The sequence below is a fragment of the Lithobates pipiens genome, unplaced genomic scaffold (genome assembly GCF_037356315.1).
Source record: "Lithobates pipiens isolate NorthernLeopardFrog02 unplaced genomic scaffold, aLitPip1_a1.2 Scaffold_23, whole genome shotgun sequence".
In the NCBI taxonomy this organism is placed as follows: Eukaryota; Metazoa; Chordata; class Amphibia; order Anura; family Ranidae; genus Lithobates; species Lithobates pipiens.
Window position 1 is genome coordinate 325,209,478 of NW_027507785.1, and position 20,028 is coordinate 325,229,505.

The 20,028-nt window shown below is 46.5% G+C and overlaps 1 protein-coding gene across 2 annotated transcripts in view; it reads left to right on the plus strand.

The window, feature by feature from the left end:
* The first annotated feature begins 2,454 nt into the window (after window positions 1-2,454).
* TIE1 (tyrosine kinase with immunoglobulin like and EGF like domains 1) overlaps window positions 2,455-20,028 on the plus strand; it is an 84,483-nt gene continuing 66,909 nt past the window's right edge. Inside the window, exons 1-2 of one of the 2 annotated variants that reach the window (XM_077450645.1) lie at window positions 2,455-3,106; window positions 8,904-9,188. In XM_077450645.1, the coding sequence (XP_077306771.1) occupies window positions 3,046-3,106; window positions 8,904-9,188 (346 nt within the window). In that variant the 5' untranslated portion in view covers window positions 2,455-3,045. The remainder of the gene's footprint in view (window positions 3,107-8,903; window positions 9,189-20,028) is intronic. The other variant, XM_077450646.1, reaches the window with a different exon arrangement.

Genomic DNA, 20,028 nt, shown 5'->3' on the forward strand with positions numbered 1-20,028 from the left:
CCTATTTTGTAGACGCTATAACTTTTGTGCAAACCAATCAATATAGTATTATTTATTTATTTATTTTTTTACCAAAAAAATATGTAGAAGAATACGTATCGGCCTAAACTGGGGAAGAAATTAGTTTTTTTATATATATTATTGGGGGATATTATAGTAAAAAGTAAAAAATATAGCTTTTTTTTTTTCAAAATTGTCATTTTTTTATTTATATCGCATAAAATAAAAACCGCAGAGGCGATCAAATACCACCAAAAGAAAGCTCTATTTGTGGGGAAAAAAAGGATGTCAATTTTGTTTGGGTTGCACGACCGCGCAATTGTCAGTTAAAGGGCGGCACAGTGGTGTAGTGGGTAGCACTTTCACCTAGCAGTAAGAAGGGTTGCTGGTTCAAATCCCAACCACCACACTACCTGCCTGGAGTTTACATGTTCTCCCTGTGCCTGCGTGGTAGGTTAATTGGATCCTGTCTATGGTTGCCCTATGTATGAATTTGAGTTAGGGAGTAACTGCGGGGGGACTGGGCTTTAATTTAGTGAACACTGATCTCTGCTCCAATCACATGGAGCAGAGATCAGCGCCACTAGTTGCTAGGCAGAATGGAGAAATGCTGTTTGAGACGATCGCGGGTATGTCCGCGCCGATCGGGTCCACGGGTCCCGCGATCGGGCTCACGGGGGTCCCGACCAGTGAGTCTAAGCTCCTTGAGGGTAGGGACTAATGTGAATGTACAATGTATATGTAAAAGCGCTGCATAAATTGATGGCACTATAAGTCTATAAGTACCTGAAATAAATAAAGTGACGCAGTGCTGTATCACAAAAAATGGCCTGGTCACAAAGGGGGGAAATTCTTCCGGGGGGGGGGCTGACGTGCTTAACCACTTGCCGACCAGCGTACGTCGGCAGAATGGCACGGGCAGGCTAATGGGTGTACCTGTACGTCCCTTTAAATTTGCCGCCCTGCCATCGGGAGCACGCCGGCGGCGGTGTGCTCCCACGCTGGTCGGGACCCCCGTGAGTCCGGTTGCGGGACCCGCGGACTCGATCTCCGCGGGCATACCCGCGATCGTCTCAAACAGCATTTCTCCATTCTGCCTAGCAACTAGTGACGCTGATCTCTGCTCCATGTGATTGGAGCAGAGATCAGTGTTCACTAAATGAAAGCCCAGCCCCCCCACAGTTAGTAACACACCCCTAGGAACACTTAACCCCTACACTGCCACCCACTGGTTAACCCCTTCACTGCCAGTGTCATTTACACAGGAATCACTGCATTTATATAGCAGTGATTACTGTATAAATGACAATGGTGTCAAAAATGTCCGATGTGTCCGCCACAATGTCGCAGTCACAATAAAAATCGCTGATCGCCGCCATTACTAGTAAAAAAAAAAAAAAAAAAAAAAAATTATTAATAAAAATGCCATAAAACTATCCCTATTTTGTAAACGCTATAACTTTTGCGCAAAGCAATCAATAATCGCTTATTGCAAATTTTTTTACCAAAAATATGTAGAAGAATACGTATCGGCCTAAACTGAGGGAAAAAAATGTTTTTTTATATATTTTTGGGGGATATTTATTATAACAAAAAGTAAAAAAATAATGCGTTTTTTTTTTTTCAAAATTGTCGCTCTATTTTTGTTTATAGTGCAAAAAATAAAAACCGCAGAGGTGATCAAATACCACCAAAAGAAAGCTCTATTTGTGGGGAAAAAAAAGGACGTCAATTTTGTTTGGGAGCCACGTCGCACGACCGCGCAATTGTCAGTTAAAGCGACGCAGTGCCGAATCGCAAAAAGTGGTCTGGTCTTTGACCAGCAAAATGGTCCGGTCTATAAGTGGTTAAAAAAAAAAAAAATTATATTTTTTTTCTTTATAAAAAACACAAACTTTTAATGGGGTTTGGCGCTATGTTCGGATCTACTGAACTTTCAGCTGGTTTTGCTGAACCTCCTGTGAACTGAACTTTGCCCGGTTTTCTCATCCCTACTCAAGAGTCCTCCAGCAGCTATTTTTTTTCTCCATACAGTCCAGATACACAGCAGGAGGCTTTTAGTGTTTATTATCTTCTTTGCAGAGAAACTTATTTTTATTTTTTTTGAGTTTTCACTGAGTGGTTTTAAAGACCAGAACCCTTTGTGTCACAGAACAATGCTCTAGTCTTGTGTTTGGATTGTAGAAGAATCGCAGGAAGTTGAGCCTGAATGATAACTGGTCATCTGTGATTTATGAGAAACGAGCAATATCCAAATATGTCCTTTGGAATCCCATCCCAGAAACGAGCTCTACAGGCTAGGACGGTACAACCCTAGATGTGCTCTCCATGTCTAGTTTATGGCCATCACGGGGACACCATGTCTAACATTGATCTCTTGTGTAGAACACAACAATGGATTTTTGACATGGGGGGGGGGACGTGAGAGGGGGTGGTAGGCTTTGTCATCTTCCATTCCCAGAGTTACTCAGACTGCGATTTCCTCCACTGGAGGCCATCGAGAGCTCAGTTCTAAGGGTTTCCTGTACTCACAGTCCTGCTACGCCTTTTTCCTCTTTCCATGCCCAAATCCCAGAAACCTGTGGATGTCAGAGGAGGCGGACGTGGGAAAGTTACAGAGAGCAGCAGGCACAGGAGCTCTGGAATATTCCTGAAAATATCCAATCTGATGTTCTTCATTGTCCGCAGAGCCAACCATCAGACTTGGACCTTAAAGCGATGGCTCTACTGGTGAGGTAACACGAGAGGGCCAGCTGGGCTTTGGACCCCTCAGCTCCATCTGCATTGAGGCAAGCAGACGGAACGAATTCTGGGAGCCACCCCGTTGGGGTGTAGACCTCTTGGATCCATCTGAAGTCTTCTCATCAACATTAGTGGGATTTTGGCTACAGGATTATTCTTTTGGGAATATTTTACTATCTTTTGAGGATCTGTTTTTTAACAACCCGGGCCTGGCTATATAAAAAGGATGAGGATTTGGCACTGATTCTTGGACACGTGGACCAACCCCGGGGCGATTTTCACCTCTGTGCCACACCTGGGACAATGCTGAGGCTCCTCCCTGTCTTGGGTCTCCTGTTCAGTTCTTCGCTTCCAAGAAGAACAGGTAAATTCTCCATTTTTGTAGGGACATTAAACTTTGTTCATAGTGGATGGGTTTGACTGTTTCTGATGACTATACAGCAGGGGTCTCCAAACTTTTCAAACAAAGGGCCAGTTTATTTTCCTTCAGGACTTGAGGAGGGCCAGATTATGACCAGCAGGGGTAGAAAATGTCACAGGCCCAGCACGAGTGAGAATAAATATGGCCTTAGGGTTGGTGGTCAATAGAAGTAGGGGTAGTGTGCCTATTATTAAGAGGAATAGAGTATCCCATCACTGGCAGGGGAGGACTGGCAGCCTTAGGCCTGGGGGGCGCAAGTCCAGTCAAGTGGCCCATTGAGCCACCGAATCAGCACACCATCCATGCCCACCTGTTTTTTCAATGCAGCCTCATTAGTGCCCATTAGCTCAGCCTCATCAGTGCCCATCAATGCAGCCTGATCAATGCTGCCTGATCAGTGCCCATCAATGCAGCCTCACCAGTGTCCACCCAATGTAGTCTGATCACTGGGGCAGGGCAAATGCGGCGTATGGGGGGGGGAGATGGGATGTGGGGGTCAGCTGGGGGTGTCAGGGTCTCTAACCTGGCATCTCAGCTCAGCAGGTCCTTGCATGTCATGGGGGGGGGTGATTCTCCTGGTCCTGGGGTAAAGTTTCTGCCAGCACTGAGCCAGCCACGAGTCTCGACTCCCTGACGCTCCCCACATCCAAGACTACAGTTGTCTCCTCTGTGTTTTGGGCACAGACTACAACTCCCAGAAAGCAAAAGTGTCCAGCCGTGGCAGCCTTACCCCCAGCCCGGCTTCCTAGAGAAGGAAAAAAAATGTCAGTGGGCAGCAACCGCCTTCAACATAAGTTAGGGCGGCCTTGGGGGAAATTGCCACCCTGCCCCCCGGCCCAGCCTGCCCCTGATCACTGGTATTGGTGGAAGGAATAGTGCCCCAGTGTTGGTGTCAGTGGGAGGAATAGTGCCCCGAGGACCGCATAAAGTCTAGCAAAGGGCCACATTTGGCCCTTGGTGCCACAGTTTGGAAACCCCTGCTATACAGTATGTGTATTTGGTTGGAAAGGTCAGGCCGGGGCAAGATAACTGGAATAGGAAATTGGCTAATTTTGGCCATCCTGGTGAAACACATTAGAGTCAATGGCAAAAATGTTATTTTATTTTTTTAAGGGTTTTATATGCTTTAAGGCTCAGTTCATACTGAGTCGTGCGACTTTACCTTGCGAATTGCTTGCAACTTCCTTGTGACTTTTGTTATTTAACATTGCAGTCTATGGCACTCAAGTCGCACCAAAGACGCAGGGACCTTTTTTTTTTCGACACTGCAACTTGAGTCGCATTGATTAAGATGGTACCCATTGAAATGAACGTGTTTTGACCTGCCATGCGACTTTGTCAGAAGTTGCGGTGTAAGTCACAGCAGTGTGAACCGGGGCTAAATGGCTCCTGAAGTTAGAGGAAGCGCCCTTTGCCTATCCATGGACCCATTCTTGTGCCAGAAATTGTCCCCTCGTTAGCCTCAATAGGCTCCAATCAGAAAACCAGATCACATGCTCTATGTAGGTGCCCAGACACATTTTCCCTACATACTGCATGCGATCCTAAAACTGCCAATTCACTATACCATTCTGCGGTATTTACCGAAAACAATCGGTAAATACTGCATGGACAGGTGTTAAACTCAATTCACGGGAGGAAATAAATAATTAAATGCATGCGGTAATTAAGTAGTGATCGAGACATGCGATAAGGACTGTGTACTGGTTGCTAAGGAGCGGGTGGCCCGCCAGCGTCCATAACAACCAGTAAATAACATGGTTGTCAAGGACGCCAGCAGCCTCCTGCTCCTTAACAATGCGGTATTTATTACTGGTAATAAACATGCCGGCTACCGCCAGGCTTTAAATTGCCGCATGTTTTCTCTAGTAAACTACTGCATGACTTCATAAAATAACTCATGCGGTATTTTAGTAGCGTTTTTTTAGCGAGTGCCGAAAAGCGTTTTGTAAAATGCCGTGCGATATCTTACCGCATCCTCGGATGTGGTAAGATACCACTTTGTGAGTGGAGCCCTTTCTTTTTTATTGTTTCTTCACGGAAAGAAAATACACAAAAAGTGAAATAAAGAAATGTAAGCAACTAGACACATAACAATAATAAACATTAAAAAAAAGGAAATAAAAAACACAAATAAGAAAACCCTAAGGCTCGGTTCACACAGGGGGCGACGCGAGGCGACATGACTTGCCGCGCCGCGACCTGCCGCGACTTGCAAATGACTTCTGTATAGAAGTCAATGCAAGTCGCCCGAGGTCGCCCAAAAGTAGTACAGGGACCAATTTTCTAAGTCGGAGCGACTCGAGTCGCTCCTCTTAGAACGGTCCCGTAGTACAGAACGGGGGCGACTTGTCAGGTCGCGGCGCGGCAAGTCGTGTCGCCTCGCGTCGCCCCCTGTGTGAACCGAGCCTAAAATAGTTTGTAGACACAATACCACAACTTGTGGCAGGTTTTGTTTGTAGACACAATACCCAATATAGCTTGCCCCAGGGAATCCTATTGGACTGTACCTTGGTGGTCCATAATTAATCTCAGGTGATGTTATATGTGATTGTGCAATACCACAACATTACTAAACACACTCGCCAGATATCGGCATTCCTGTCCTCATACTATGACAGCAGAGAGCCGATAACCGGCAAGTGTAAAAGGGGACCCTGATTATCAGTGCAGTTCCAACAATGTCCATCAGTGCTTCCTATAAGTGCCAATCAGAAGGGCCAATCAGTTCCTATCAGTGCTGCCAATCAGTTCCCATCAGTGCTGCCAATCAGTTCCCATCAGTGCTGCCAATCAGTTCCCATCAGTGCTGCCAATCAGTTCCCATCAATTCCCATCAGTGCTGCCAATCAGTGCCCATCATTGCTGCTAATCAGTTCCCATCAGTGCTGCCTATCAGTGCTGCCAATCAGTTCCCATCAGTGCTGCCAATCAGTGCCCATCATTGCTGCCAACCAGTGCTGCCAATCAGTTCCTATTAGTGCCCATCAGTGCTGCCAATCAGTGCCCATCATTGCTGCCGATCAGTTCCCATCAGTGCTGCCAATCAGTGCTGCCAATCAGTTCCCATCAGTGCTGCCAATCAGTGCCCATCATTGCTGCCAATCAGTTCCCATCAGTGCTGCCAATCAGTTCCCATCAGTGCCCATCAATGCTGCCAATCAGTGCCCATCAGTGCTGCCAATCAGTGCCCATCAGTGCTGCCAATCAGTTCCCATCAGTGCCCATCAATGCTGCCAATCAGTGCCCATCAGTGCTGCCAATCAGTTCCCATCAGTGCTGTCCATCAGTGCTGCCAATCAGTGCTGCCAATCAGTTCTTATCAGTGCCGCCAATCAGTGTTGCCAATCAGTGCCCATCAGTGCTGACTATCAGTGCCCATCAAGACTGCCAATCATTTACACATACCTGTATGTGGCACTTGGATGAATCATGTCTCAGGGTGTGATGAGGAAGCCAAAGCTGTTCACTTTGAATGTGTAGAAGCTGGCAGCACTCCGGGGGGGGAGGGGGGAGCAAGGAAGCAGGGGGAATCGGCACTGCAGGGGGTGATTAGGGTATGCCCAGGCACACCTGGCACACCCTGTGCGCACACCTATGCCCCACTGCATTCAGCCCCCATCACCCCCCATGAGATTTGCTTATTTCTGGAAATCTGCACACTGACATTTATATGCCACAGTTCAGACTAAGCCTATTTCTGGACAGTGAAATGAGAAGCAGCCCAATACTCTGTCACTATGCTTTCTCCTCCTAACAGCATGCTCCTTACACTACAGTACAAACTTACTAGCTCTTTGTTCAGGTAAATACACAGATATCTGTTTGTCCATCCAGTCCTTAGATTTGCACAGTTCTGCCCCACAGCAAAGTCCCAGCCTGTGATTGGACAGTGAAAGGAGAAGCAGCAGAACGATGAGCTCATCTCTCTCTGTCACTCTACACTTTCTTGCTAACAGCATGTCCCTTGCACTGCAGCACACCTGATTGGCTCCTTGTGCTTCTTCCCAATTCCACCAGTCTAAACTCTGCTGGACAGAGATTACAAGAGGCCGATGTCAGGTCAAATTCAGGTTTTTTACATGTAGTAATGAACACAGAACTGCATTCACATGTCTACCTGGAGTTCTGTTCTGATTTCCGGCTCACAGGGCTGGGTGTCGGGCAATCAAGGCCGGCCCTACTATGGGTCCCAGTGGGTTAGCAAATTGAACAATGGCCGCCTCTCCTTCTCCATTTACCCAGCAAATTGACGACCAAGATTTTTTTCCCAGCAGTTTCCAGCAGTTTTGTGTGTCATGATGAGACCTGCCCCCCCCCCCCCCCCCCCCGGCCGCTCTGCCTGCCCCTATACTGCTACAGTCTGTCTATATACTAACCTAGCCTGTCCCTATACTACCTTAGCCTGTCCCTATACTGCCCTAGCCTGTCCCTATACTACCTTAGCCTGTCCCTATACTGCCCTATCCTGTCCCTGTACTGCCTTAGCCTGCCCCTATACTGCTACAGTCTGTCTGTATACTAACCTAGCCTGTCCCTATACTACCTTAGCCTGTCCCTATACTACCTTAGCCTGTCCCTATACTGCCCTAGCCTGTCCCTATACTACCTTAGCCTGTCCCTATACTGCCCTATCCTGTCCCTATACTGCCTTAGCCTGTCCCTATACTACCTTAGCCTGTCCGTTTACTACCTTAGTCTGTCCCTATACTGCCCTAGCCTGTCCCTATACTGCCCTAGCCTGTCCCTATACTACCTTAGCCTGTCCCTATACTGCCCTATCCTGTCCCTATACTACCTTAGCCTGTCCCTATACTGCCCTATCCTGTCCCTATACTGCCCTAGCCTGTCCCTATACTACCTTAGCCTGTCCCTATACTGCCCTATCCTGTCCCTATACTGCCCTAGCCTGTCCCTATACTACCTTAGCCTGTCCGTTTACTACCTTAGCCTGTCCGTTTACTACCTTAGTCTGTCTGTATACTACTCTAGCCTGTCTATATACTGCCCTAGCCTGTTTATGTACAACCCCAGTCTGCCCCTATACTGCCCTAGCCTGTCTATATACCACCCTAGCCTGCCCCTATACTGCCTAAGCCTTTCCATATACTACACTGTCCATATACTACCCTAGCCTGCCCCTATACTGTCCTAGCCTGTCTATATACCACCCTAGCCTGCCCCTACACGGCCTTAGTCTGTCCATATACTACCCTGTCCATATACAACCCTAGCCTGTCTATATACTGCCCTAGCCTGTCTATATACTTATCTAGCCTGTCCCTATACTACCCTAGCCTGTCTACATACTACCCTAGCCTGTCTATATAGTGCCCTAGCATATCTAAATACTGCCCTAGCTTGTCTATATACTACCCCAGTCTGCCCCTATATGGCCTTAACCTGTCCATATACTAACCTAGCCTGTCTATATACTGCCCTAGCCCACCCCTTGGAATTGAAACATACTATTATATGATTTTGCATATAGACAAGGCACTGTTGCATGTAAATCTGACTTCCTGATCATTTTAAAAAAAAATTATGATGGTATAAAATAATGAATGTGGGGGCCCTTTTGTTGGGCGTGATTTTTTATTTTTTTGGGGTGGGCAGCATTTCATTCTTGGACTCAAGCAGCACAATGTCTTGGGCCGGCCCTGTGGTCAATTCTTGCATTTTGGCTAAATACTCTATACTGTATAATACAACATAATACATTGTGGTTTGTCTCCGGCAGGGGCCGTCCTCGATGTCACGCTGGTCTCCGTTACCTCCGACCACCGCCGGGCGAATTTCACTTTATCATGCATCACCGGAGAGCGGGAAATGCAAAGTTCGGACTTGAGCATTGAGCGGGATAACACCATTGTGAGGATAAACTCTGCGCCCCCCCACACCAGATCTCACGAGAATGAACTGCAGGTCAAATTCCCCGCCAAGGCGTTGGTGGGGGTGTTCTTTTGCATCGCCAAGGGGCCGTCTGAGCACACCAAAATCCTCTATCCCTACAACAACCCCTCTGGTAAGTCTCAGTGTGGCCATGACCTGTACCTGCTACTGAACAGGGCATGTGCCCAGGGCCGGGATAAGGGGTGGGCGAGAGGGACGGCTGCCCTGCGAGCAATGGTTTACTGTAGGGATGGGGGCGCCTTCCTTCTGTTACAAGGCAGTACAGCCAGCCCTCCTATACTGGGCCTGGGCCCCACCAGTTGCTCTCCGAAGAGCGATCCAAGTGATGACTGCTTTTCAGAGAACAAAACACATGTGAACGAGTCCTTCATTTAAAAAAAAAAAATTCTTAGAACTTTAATTCTTTTTACATTTTTTTCAAGCTGAAATTTTTTTTTACATTTTTTTCAGAGAACAAAACACATGTGTTTTGTTTCTCTGAAAAAAAAATAAAAAAAAATAAAAAAGTTCTAGAGAAAATTAAAAAAAAATTAAGGACTTGTTCACTTGTGTTGTAAGAGGGTGGAGGAGTTATGATAGGAGGGGTCATTTTTATTTGATTTTTATTTATTATTATATTTAATTTTATACACCCCCATCAAATCATTCCCTGCATCTATTACCTTTTGTACCACCAACTCCTCCCTTTAGAGTGTAAGCTCTACGAGCCGGGCCCTCCTGTCCCTTCTCTATTGAACTGTACTGTAATTGTGTTGCCCCCCCCTATACATTGTAAAGTGCTGCGTAAACTGCTGGCGCTATATATAATAATAATATATATATAATATATAATAATAATAATTTGGGGGGGGGGGGTTGGGGGATGGATGGGGATAGGGAAGAGATGTGTTGGGGGGGGGGATTTATGCTTACAGGATAATCAAGTTGATAATTTTTTTTGGGGGGGGTGGGGGGATGCTCATACATCTTGGGGGGGGGGGGGAGCACAGTTTGTTATGTTCGCCCTGGGCTCTAGGTGACCTTGTCCTGGCACTGCCTGCAAATGAAGTTTTACATGTCGGTGCCGAATCATTAGCATGAAGGGGAGATCAGCGATCAGATGTTCACTGATCTTCCTCCCCCTCTACCATGGCATGGGCATGGTGTGGGGGATGGGGGGGAGCATCCATTATCAGGGTGTATAGAAGATATCCGCTGGCTGCACAGCAGATTTCTTCCAGCCCACAAGGGATGTGTGTAAAACCCACCACTGCCACCAACACACTACAAATGCCAGGTGGCAGTAAAAGGGTTAAATATACACAAGCCCAACTGACCTTTCAGTTTAAATAAGCTAAATACATTTCACATGGAAAAAAAAAAAAAAGAAAGGTGTACAACCTCATAAAGGTTGTACTTTTGTTTTTGTTTTTTTAGAAAACAGCCACAGCCTGAGTAGAAAAGCCTGCTCTAAAGAAGGACCCTTGCTCTATGTGGGGAAACAGAGGTCTCTCAGCAGAGGTCACACATGTGCCCTGCTAAGTCGGGTTCTGCACACCATCAGGACCCAACAGTCACTATAGCAGAAGCAGCCTTAGCCTGGCTCCATCCAGACCACTCCCCCAGCACGTTTTGCCCTGTCGTGAAGCACGGTGGACAGGGCAAAAAAGGCTTGGGGAGGGGGGGGGAGGCGTTATCTGGATGGAGCTGGGCCGAGGCTGCTTCTATTAAGGCCCATACACACGATCGGACTTTTCTACAACAAACATGCAAATGAGCTGTTTTAAGGCAACATCCGACCGTGTTTCATCTGACTTTTGTTGGCTGTGCGAACGAACAAACTTTTTTACAACTTAAAGCCTCATACACACACGATCGGACTTTGTACAAACTTTCCCGTGGACTTTTGTACAAAGGGCGTAGTCCACAAGTTTGTATCGCATACACACGATCGGACTTTTAAGCCAACAAACACCTACCTTTGACCACCATCTTCTACACCTTTGTCATTTTTTGGGGGTTTTAGAAAAAAAAAACTTTACTAAGGTGTAGAAGATGGTGGGCAAAGGTAGGTGGTAGGTAATAGTTCACCAATGGGACCCATATTATGTCAAATTTCGGTGCAGTATCATTCCATTTTGCCATTTCATTTTTTTTTTATACCATGGTCCAAATGATATAACTCTTCACTTCTTGGAGACTTATGCCCCGTACACACGAGAGGGATTAAGTCTGACAGACCTCCAAAGGAGTTCCGCCAGAGTTCCGCCAGAGTTCCGACGGAGTTCTGGCGGATTTTTCGACTGAACGGACTTGACCACACACCATCACACCAAACTCCGACGGAGTCGAACGTGATGACGTACGACTGGATTCGACGTAGGAAGTTCATAGCCAGTAGCCAATAGCTGCCCTAGCGTCGGTATTAGTCCGTCGGAGTAGCACACACACGAGCGAATTTTTCGAAGGGGACCGGGTCCGGCGGAGTTCCGACGGGAAAATTTAAAGCATGCTTCATTTCTAAAGTCCGTCAGACTTTGGCGAATCAAAAGTCCGTTGCAGCCCACACACGATCGGATAGTCTGACGGACTCGGTCCGTCGGAGTTTGGATGTCGAAAAGTCCGCTCGTGTGTACGGGGCATAAGCCTTGTGGCTTCCAGGATTTATTGGAGTTTTTTATTTTTATTTTTTATAGAAATGGTATTAAGAAACTCAGTAAAGTTATTTTTTTTCTGAGACCCCAAAAAACGTAAAGAAAATGGTGGCCAAAGTTGGGTGGTTCACCCATGGGGCCCATATTATATCAAATTTCAACATAGTAACATCCTGTTTTGCAATTTTCTTTTTGTTATATCACCTCATCACCAATGGGACCCATGCCATGTCAAATTTCTGTATAATATCATTCCATTTTTCCATTTAATTTTTTTTTTCTTTACCATGGTCCAAATCATATAACTCTTGGGGACTTCTAGAATGTATTGGATATTTTTTCATTGTTGGAAATAGGAAACTCAGTAACTTTTTTTTTTTTCTGGAACCCCAAAAAAAACCTTAAAAATAGTTTAAAGCCAAAATGTAGGCGCAGTCTTTCTCTTTTTTTGTTGTAGTGTGCAAGTCATGGCTTGACCTAAAGACACAACATTCAATTTTCATTATTTTGAGCTTTGATTTAAAAGTATTCTTTTGTAAAAACGTTCCTTTAATCAGCATTTACCCTGGGAAGATTGCAAGATTGCACATAAACCGTTCTCTTGTTGTGATGGGTGGCATTCCTATGGCGTCTTCCCTTCTCTGATTGGGTTTTCCTTCCTCTTCTCGGGGGTCGCTGGCTTGTAAAGTGGTTTTGATGGTATCGCCAGTCCAAGAGAAGATAAAGAGTGAAAAACACTCCACTGGCGGGTTCTCATAGAAATCCTGGTTGACATTCAGAGTGCCAGTCAGTGAGAGTTCCTGAAGGGTGATGTCTTAGGAAGACTTTTTTCACTCGGAGTTCATGGTGGACTTCTTTGATAGACAAAGGGTCCTAAAGGCAGGAAATAAACAGAGAGGCTGATAAGGAATCTCACTGGTGAAAAAAAAAAGAGGAAGTCTAGTGTACACCAGATAGACGATGTCTGAAAGCAGCCAGAATATAGACAATAACAAAGCATGTACAGTACAATGATTACTGATTTTTCAACTTTACTAACTTAACAAGCAAGTCGGAGCAAAACAAACAAACAAAAGAACACAGGCAGTGCATTTCTGCAATACATGCACATTTTTCCCATTTTCCAGCATTTTAAAAATGCTGCAAACTCAGAAAAATACCTGGTGATCCTACCAGAAATCTAGGGAGCTTCTAACTTCCTGTAGTGATCTGACAACACTGCCTCTGTTTTTCTGAAATCCCAACCAGTGTTGTCAGCCCTAGTTCACTTAAAAGGAAGCAATCTTCATATAACTTTATTGATAATTTATTGGGAGATCAATTATTCATTTAAAGAAGTGAAAAGAATTATTAGAAATACTATATCTACACGTGTCACGCAATGAGTCGCAATAGTGATGTCTTCTTGAGGTCAGGCAACATTGTACAAAACAGGACAGTCTAGACGAAATTTAAATCTTGTATGTGTTTAATTCATCCTTTAGAAACACCTTTGTTGTCTGGAAAGCACCAACGTGAGGTTCATTGCTGTGAAAAACAGGAAAACTGAGGTATAGCTAAGCAAAAAAGGGATAATTAGAGGTGATTCTGCCAGATGTTTCCTGTGCCTTCCATGGAGACCTATGTAGCATTGGGTGTTGTGTTAAAGTATGCATCACTAGAAGGTCCTAATTCCTTTATATAGAGCTTTATATCACTAGAGGGGTCACCAGCAGGAGGAAGAAGGTCCTGATTCCTCTATATATATCTTTATATCACTAGAGGGATCACCAGCAGGAGGGAGGAGGTCCTGATTCCTCTATATAGATCTTTATATCACTAGAGGGATCACCAGCAGGAGGGAGGAGGTCCTGATTCCGCTATATAGATCTTTATAGCACTAGAGGGATCACCAGCAGGAGGGAGGAGGTCCTGATTCCTCTATATAGATCTTTATATGACTAGAGGGGTCACCAGCAGGAGGAAGGAGGTCCTGATTCCTCTATATAGATCTTTATATCACTAGAGGGGTCACCAGCAGGAGGAAGGAGGTCCTGATTCCTCTATATAGATCTTTATATCACTAGAGGGGTCACCAGCAGGAGGAAGGAGGTCCTGATCCCTCTATATAGATCTTTATATCACTAGAGGGGTCACCAGCAGGAGGAAGGAGGTCCTGATCCCTCTATATAGATCTTTATATCACTAGAGGGATCACCATCAGGAGGAAGAAGATCCTGATTCCTCTATATAGATCTTTATAGCACTAGAGGGATCACCAGCAGGAGGAAGGAGGTCCTGTTTCCTCTATATAGATCTTTATATAACTAGAGGGATCACCAGCAGGAGGGAGGAGGTCCTGATTCCGCTATATAGATCTTTATAGCACTAGAGGGATCACCAGCAGGAGGAAGGAGGTCCTGATTCCTCTATATAGATCTTTATATAACTAGAGGGATCACCAGCAGGAGGGAGGAGGTCCTGATTCCTCTATATAGATCTTTATAGCACTAGAGGGATCACCAGCAGGAGGAAGGAGGTCCTGATTCCTCTATATAGATCTTTATATCACTAGTGGGGTCACCAGCAGGAGGAAGGAGGTCCTGATTCCTCTATATAGGTCTTTATATCACTAGAGGGGTCACCAGCAGGAGGAAGGAGATTCTGATTCCTCTATATAGATCTTTATATCACTAGAGGGATCACCAGCAGGAGGAAGGAGGTCCTGATTCCTGTATATAGATCTTTATATCACTAGAGGGATCACCAGCAGGAGGAAGGAGGTCCTGATTCCTGTATATAGATCTTTATATCACTAGAGGGATCACCAGCAGGAGGAAGGAGGTCCTGATTCCTGTATATAGATCTTTAGTGATGGCCGAACGGTTCGCCCGGCGGTCGTTTCGCGGCGAATTTCCGACTTTCGCCGTCCGCGGGTTCGAACGCCTTTTTCCGTCGTTCGCCCCGGCGGACTTACGTGTTTAATGTATACAAGAACTTTAACCTTTCGTGACACGTTTATCATGTGTTACAGGACAACCAATTGAGACATGACAGCTCATGGACACTTGGACATTCCCCCTAACCTATAAATACACCCGATCCGGTGGCCATTTTACATTCTTTCTTCTGTCACTGTAGGGAAAGGATCCTGTGTGGAGTAGGGACAGAGAAAACGCTAGCTATTTGGTACACAAAAGTTCTTTTCAGGACTGGTATAGGTGTTAGGTCAGCAGCCTGAGTTTCTTTTGTCAGTTTAGATAAAGGGACAGAGCGCTGTATGCTGCTATTTTAGGGACAGCTCAGCCAGATTAGTCTTTCTTCATCATCATCATCATCATCATCATTAGCTGTTACTATCAGGTCCACAAAAGAGCTGTTCCAGCTAATCGTTCCAGCCTACTCTTTTTTGCCAATTTGTATAGGGACAGGCAGGAAGCAGTGTGTCAGGCAGTGAGGATAATTTTAAAGACTTGCTGTTACTATTAGTTCCACAAAGGTTCTTTTCAGGACTGGTATCAGTGGTACGGTAATAGGCTTGTACACGTATAATATTCTTTCTTCCAAATATAGAAAGAATATTATACTTGACTGCTGCCCTTCTGCTGCAGTCTGCTAATCATTCACAACTCACTTGTTCCACAAAGCTCTTTATCAGGACTGGTAACTTGGTCTGTCTAGGGTGCTACGGTACATAGGCTTGGGTGCGGTACAGTCTGCTGTTCTGTAAGGACCGCTATCGGTCCACAATACATAGGGTTGCCGTGCACTACTGCTGACCGCTGCCCTATACTGCAGCAGTCCTTCAGCGGTATAGGGACTGACGCACAGTCTGCTAAACACTAATACACAACCTGCTTGGTCCACAAAAGTTCTTATAAGGACTGGTAACTTGGTATAGGGTGCTACGGTACATAGGCCTGAGTGCAGTACAGTCTGCTGTTCTGTAAGGACCGCTATCGGTCCACAATACATAGGGTTGCCGTGCACTACTGCTGACCGCTGCCCTATACTGCAGCAGTCCTTCATTGGTATAGGGACTGACGTACAGTCTGCTAATCACTAACACACAACCTGCTTGGTCCACAAAAGTTCTTATAAGGACTGGTAACTTGGTATAGGGTGCTACGGTACATAGGCCTGAGTGCGTTACAGTCTGCTGTTCTGTAAGGACCGCTATCGGTCCACAATACATAGGGTTGCCGTGCACTACTGCTGACCGCTGCCCTATACTGCAGCAGTCCTTCAGCGGTATAGGGACTGACGCACAGTCTGCTAAACACTAACACACAACCTGCTTGGTCCACAAAAGTTTTTATAAGGACTGGTAACTTGGTATAGGGTGCTACGGTACATAGGCCTGAGTGCAGTACAGTCTGCTGTTCTGTAAGGACCGCTATCGGTCCACAATACATAGGGTTGCCGTGCACTACTGCTGACCGCTGCCCTATACTGCAGCAGTCCTTCATTGGTATAGGGACTGACGTACAGTCTGCTAATCACTAACACACAACCTGCTTGGTCCACAAAAGTTCTTATAAGGACTGGTAACTTGGTATAGGGTGCTACGGTACATAGGCCTGAGTGCGTTACAGTCTGCTGTTCTGTAAGGACCGCTATCGGTCCACAATACATAGGGTTGCCGTGCACTACTGCTGACCGCTGCCCTATACTGCAGCAGTCCTTCATTGGTATAGGGACTGACGTACAGTCTGCTAATCACTAACACACAACCTGCTTGGTCCACAAAAGTTCTTATAAGGACTGGTAACTTGGTATAGGGTGCTACGGTACATAGGCCTGAGTGCGTTACAGTCTGCTGTTCTGTAAGGACCGCTATCGGTCCACAATACATAGGGTTGCCGTGCACTACTGCTGACCGCTGCCCTATACTGCAGCAGTCCTTCATTGGTATAGGGACTGACGTACAGTCTGCTAATCACTAACACACAACCTGCTTGGTCCACAAAAGTTCTTATAAGGACTGGTAACTTGGTATAGGGTGCTACGGTACATAGGCCTGAGTGCGTTACAGTCTGCTGTTCTGTAAGGACCGCTATCGGTCCACAATACATAGGGTTGCCGTGCACTACTGCTGACCGCTGCCCTATACTGCAGCAGTCCTTCAGCGGTATAGGGACTGACGCACAGTCTGCTAAACACTAACACACAACCTGCTTGGTCCACAAAAGTTTTTATAAGGACTGGTAACTTGGTATAGGGTGCTACGGTACATAGGCCTGAGTGCAGTACAGTCTGCTGTTCTGTAAGGACCGCTATCGGTCCACAATACATAGGGTTGCCGTGCACTACTGCTGACCGCTGCCCTATACTGCAGCAGTCCTTCATTGGTATAGGGACTGACGTACAGTCTGCTAATCACTAACACACAACCTGCTTGGTCCACAAAAGTTCTTATAAGGACTGGTAACTTGGTATAGGGTGCTACGGTACATAGGCCTGAGTGCGTTACAGTCTGCTGTTCTGTAAGGACCGCTATCGGTCCACAATACATAGGGTTGCCGTGCACTACTGCTGACCGCTGCCCTATACTGCAGCAGTCCTTCATTGGTATAGGGACTGACGTACAGTCTGCTAATCACTAACACACAACCTGCTTGGTCCACAAAAGTTCTTATAAGGACTGGTAACTTGGTATAGGGTGCTACGGTACATAGGCCTGAGTGCGTTACAGTCTGCTGTTCTGTAAGGACCGCTATCGGTCCACAATACATAGGGTTGCCGTGCACTACTGCTGACCGCTGCCCTATACTGCAGCAGTCCTTCATTGGTATAGGGACTGACGTACAGTCTGCTAATCACTAACACACAACCTGCTTGGTCCACAAAAGTTCTTATAAGGACTGGTAACTTGGTATAGGGTGCTACGGTACATAGGCCTGAGTGCGTTACAGTCTGCTGTTCTGTAAGGACCGCTATCGGTCCACAATACATAGGGTTGCCGTGCACTACTGCTGACCGCTGCCCTATACTGCAGCAGTCCTTCAGCGGTATAGGGACTGACGCACAGTCTGCTAAACACTAACACACAACCTGCTTGGTCCACAAAAGTTTTTATAAGGACTGGTAACTTGGTATAGGGTGCTACGGTACATAGGCCTGAGTGCAGTACAGTCTGCTGTTCTGTAAGGACCGCTATCGGTCCACAATACATAGGGTTGCCGTGCACTACTGCTGACCGCTGCCCTATACTGCAGCAGTCCTTCATTGGTATAGGGACTGACGTACAGTCTGCTAATCACTAACACACAACCTGCTTGGTCCACAAAAGTTCTTATAAGGACTGGTAACTTGGTATAGGGTGCTACGGTACATAGGCCTGAGTGCGTTACAGTCTGCTGTTCTGTAAGGACCGCTATCGGTCCACAATACATAGGGTTGCCGTGCACTACTGCTGACCGCTGCCCTATACTGCAGCAGTCCTTCATTGGTATAGGGACTGACGTACAGTCTGCTAATCACTAACACACAACCTGCTTGGTCCACAAAAGTTCTTATAAGGACTGGTAACTTGGTATAGGGTGCTACGGTACATAGGCCTGAGTGCGTTACAGTCTGCTGTTCTGTAAGGACCGCTATCGGTCCACAATACATAGGGTTGCCGTGCACTACTGCTGACCGCTGCCCTATACTGCAGCAGTCCTTCATTGGTATAGGGACTGACGTACAGTCTGCTAATCACTAACACACAACCTGCTTGTTCCACAAAAGTTCTTATAAGGACTGGTAACTTGGTATAGGGTGCTACGGTACATAGGCCTGAGTGCGTTACAGTCTGCTGTTCTGTAAGGACCGCTATCGGTCCACAATACATAGGGTTGCCGTGCACTACTGCTGACCGCTGCCCTATACTGCAGCAGTCCTTCATTGGTATAGGGACTGACGTACAGTCTGCTAATCACTAACACACAACCTGCTTGTTCCACAAAAGTTCTTATAAGGACTGGTAACTTGGTATAGGGTGCTACGGTACATAGGCTTGAGTGCGGTACAGTCTGCTGTTCTGTAAGGACCGCTATCGGTCCACAATAGATAGGGTTGACGTGCACCACTGCTGACCGCTGCCCTATACTGCAGCAGTCCTTCAGCGGTATAGGGACTGACGTACAGTCTGCTAAACACTAATACACAACCTGCTTGGTCCACAAAAGTTCTTATAAGGACTGGTAACTTGGTATAGGGTGCTACGGTACATAGGCTTGAGTGCGGTACAGTCTGCTGTTCTGTAAGGACCGCTATAGGTCCACAATAGATAGGGTTGACGTGCACCACTGCTGACCGCTGCCCTATACTGCAGCAGTCCTTCAGCGGTATAGGGACTGACGTACAGTCTGCTAAACACTAATACACAACCTGCTTGGTCCACAAAAGTTCTTATAAGGACTGGTAACTTGGTATAGGGTGCTACGGTACATAGGCTTGAGTGCGGTACAGTCTGCTGTTCTGTAAGGACCGCTATAGGTCCACAATAGATAGGGTTGACGTGCACCACTGCTGACCGCTCACCTATACTGCAGCAGTCCTTCAGCGGTATAGGGACTAAGAGTTTTGTCACAGGGTCATTTAAAAAATGACATGCAGAGGAAGAGGCAGGCCCTTCCGCAGGGGTGGTAGGGGTAGGGCAGGAGCAACAGGCTTGAGCCAAAGTGGGAAGTTGCAGAAGGTGCGTTCAATTACTTTAAAGGATGCACCAGACTTGGTTGAGTGGCTCGCTCAGCCTTACTCTTCTGCACCCTCCTCATCCTCTCGATCTGCACCCTCTTCTTCACTCTCTGCTATGTGCACCCCCAAAGACACTACCACCAACAACACGACCACCACCACCACCACCACATACCTTCCGCTTGAGTCACTGGAATTATTTTCCGATCCATATCAAGAGGACATTTCTGATGCGCAGCCACTCTTGGTATTGGATCAGGAAGAGGAGGTAGCAACAAGCGCTACTCAGCAGTCTGACGCCAGTACCCAGATCAGCCCAAGGAGGAGGTTGGTCCCCGGTGTTGCTGCCTACTCTACTTATAGCGGTGGGGAAGGTGACGTTGATGATGACGTGTCTAGTGATGTCACGTGGGTGCCCACAAGAGAGGAAGAGGAGGGGAGTTCAGAGGGAGATATGGACCAGCAGATAGGGAGGAGAAGCAGCAATGACTTACATTGCACAGCAGGGACAAAGCAGACTGCAAATGTATCAGGAGCGAGTCATCGACCATGTACGGTCACATCTGGCGCTCCCAGGACACCGGCACATGGCTCCGCAGTGTGGGCTTTTTTTAACGTGTCCGCTGCTGACAATAGCGTTGCCATCTGCAATCTTTG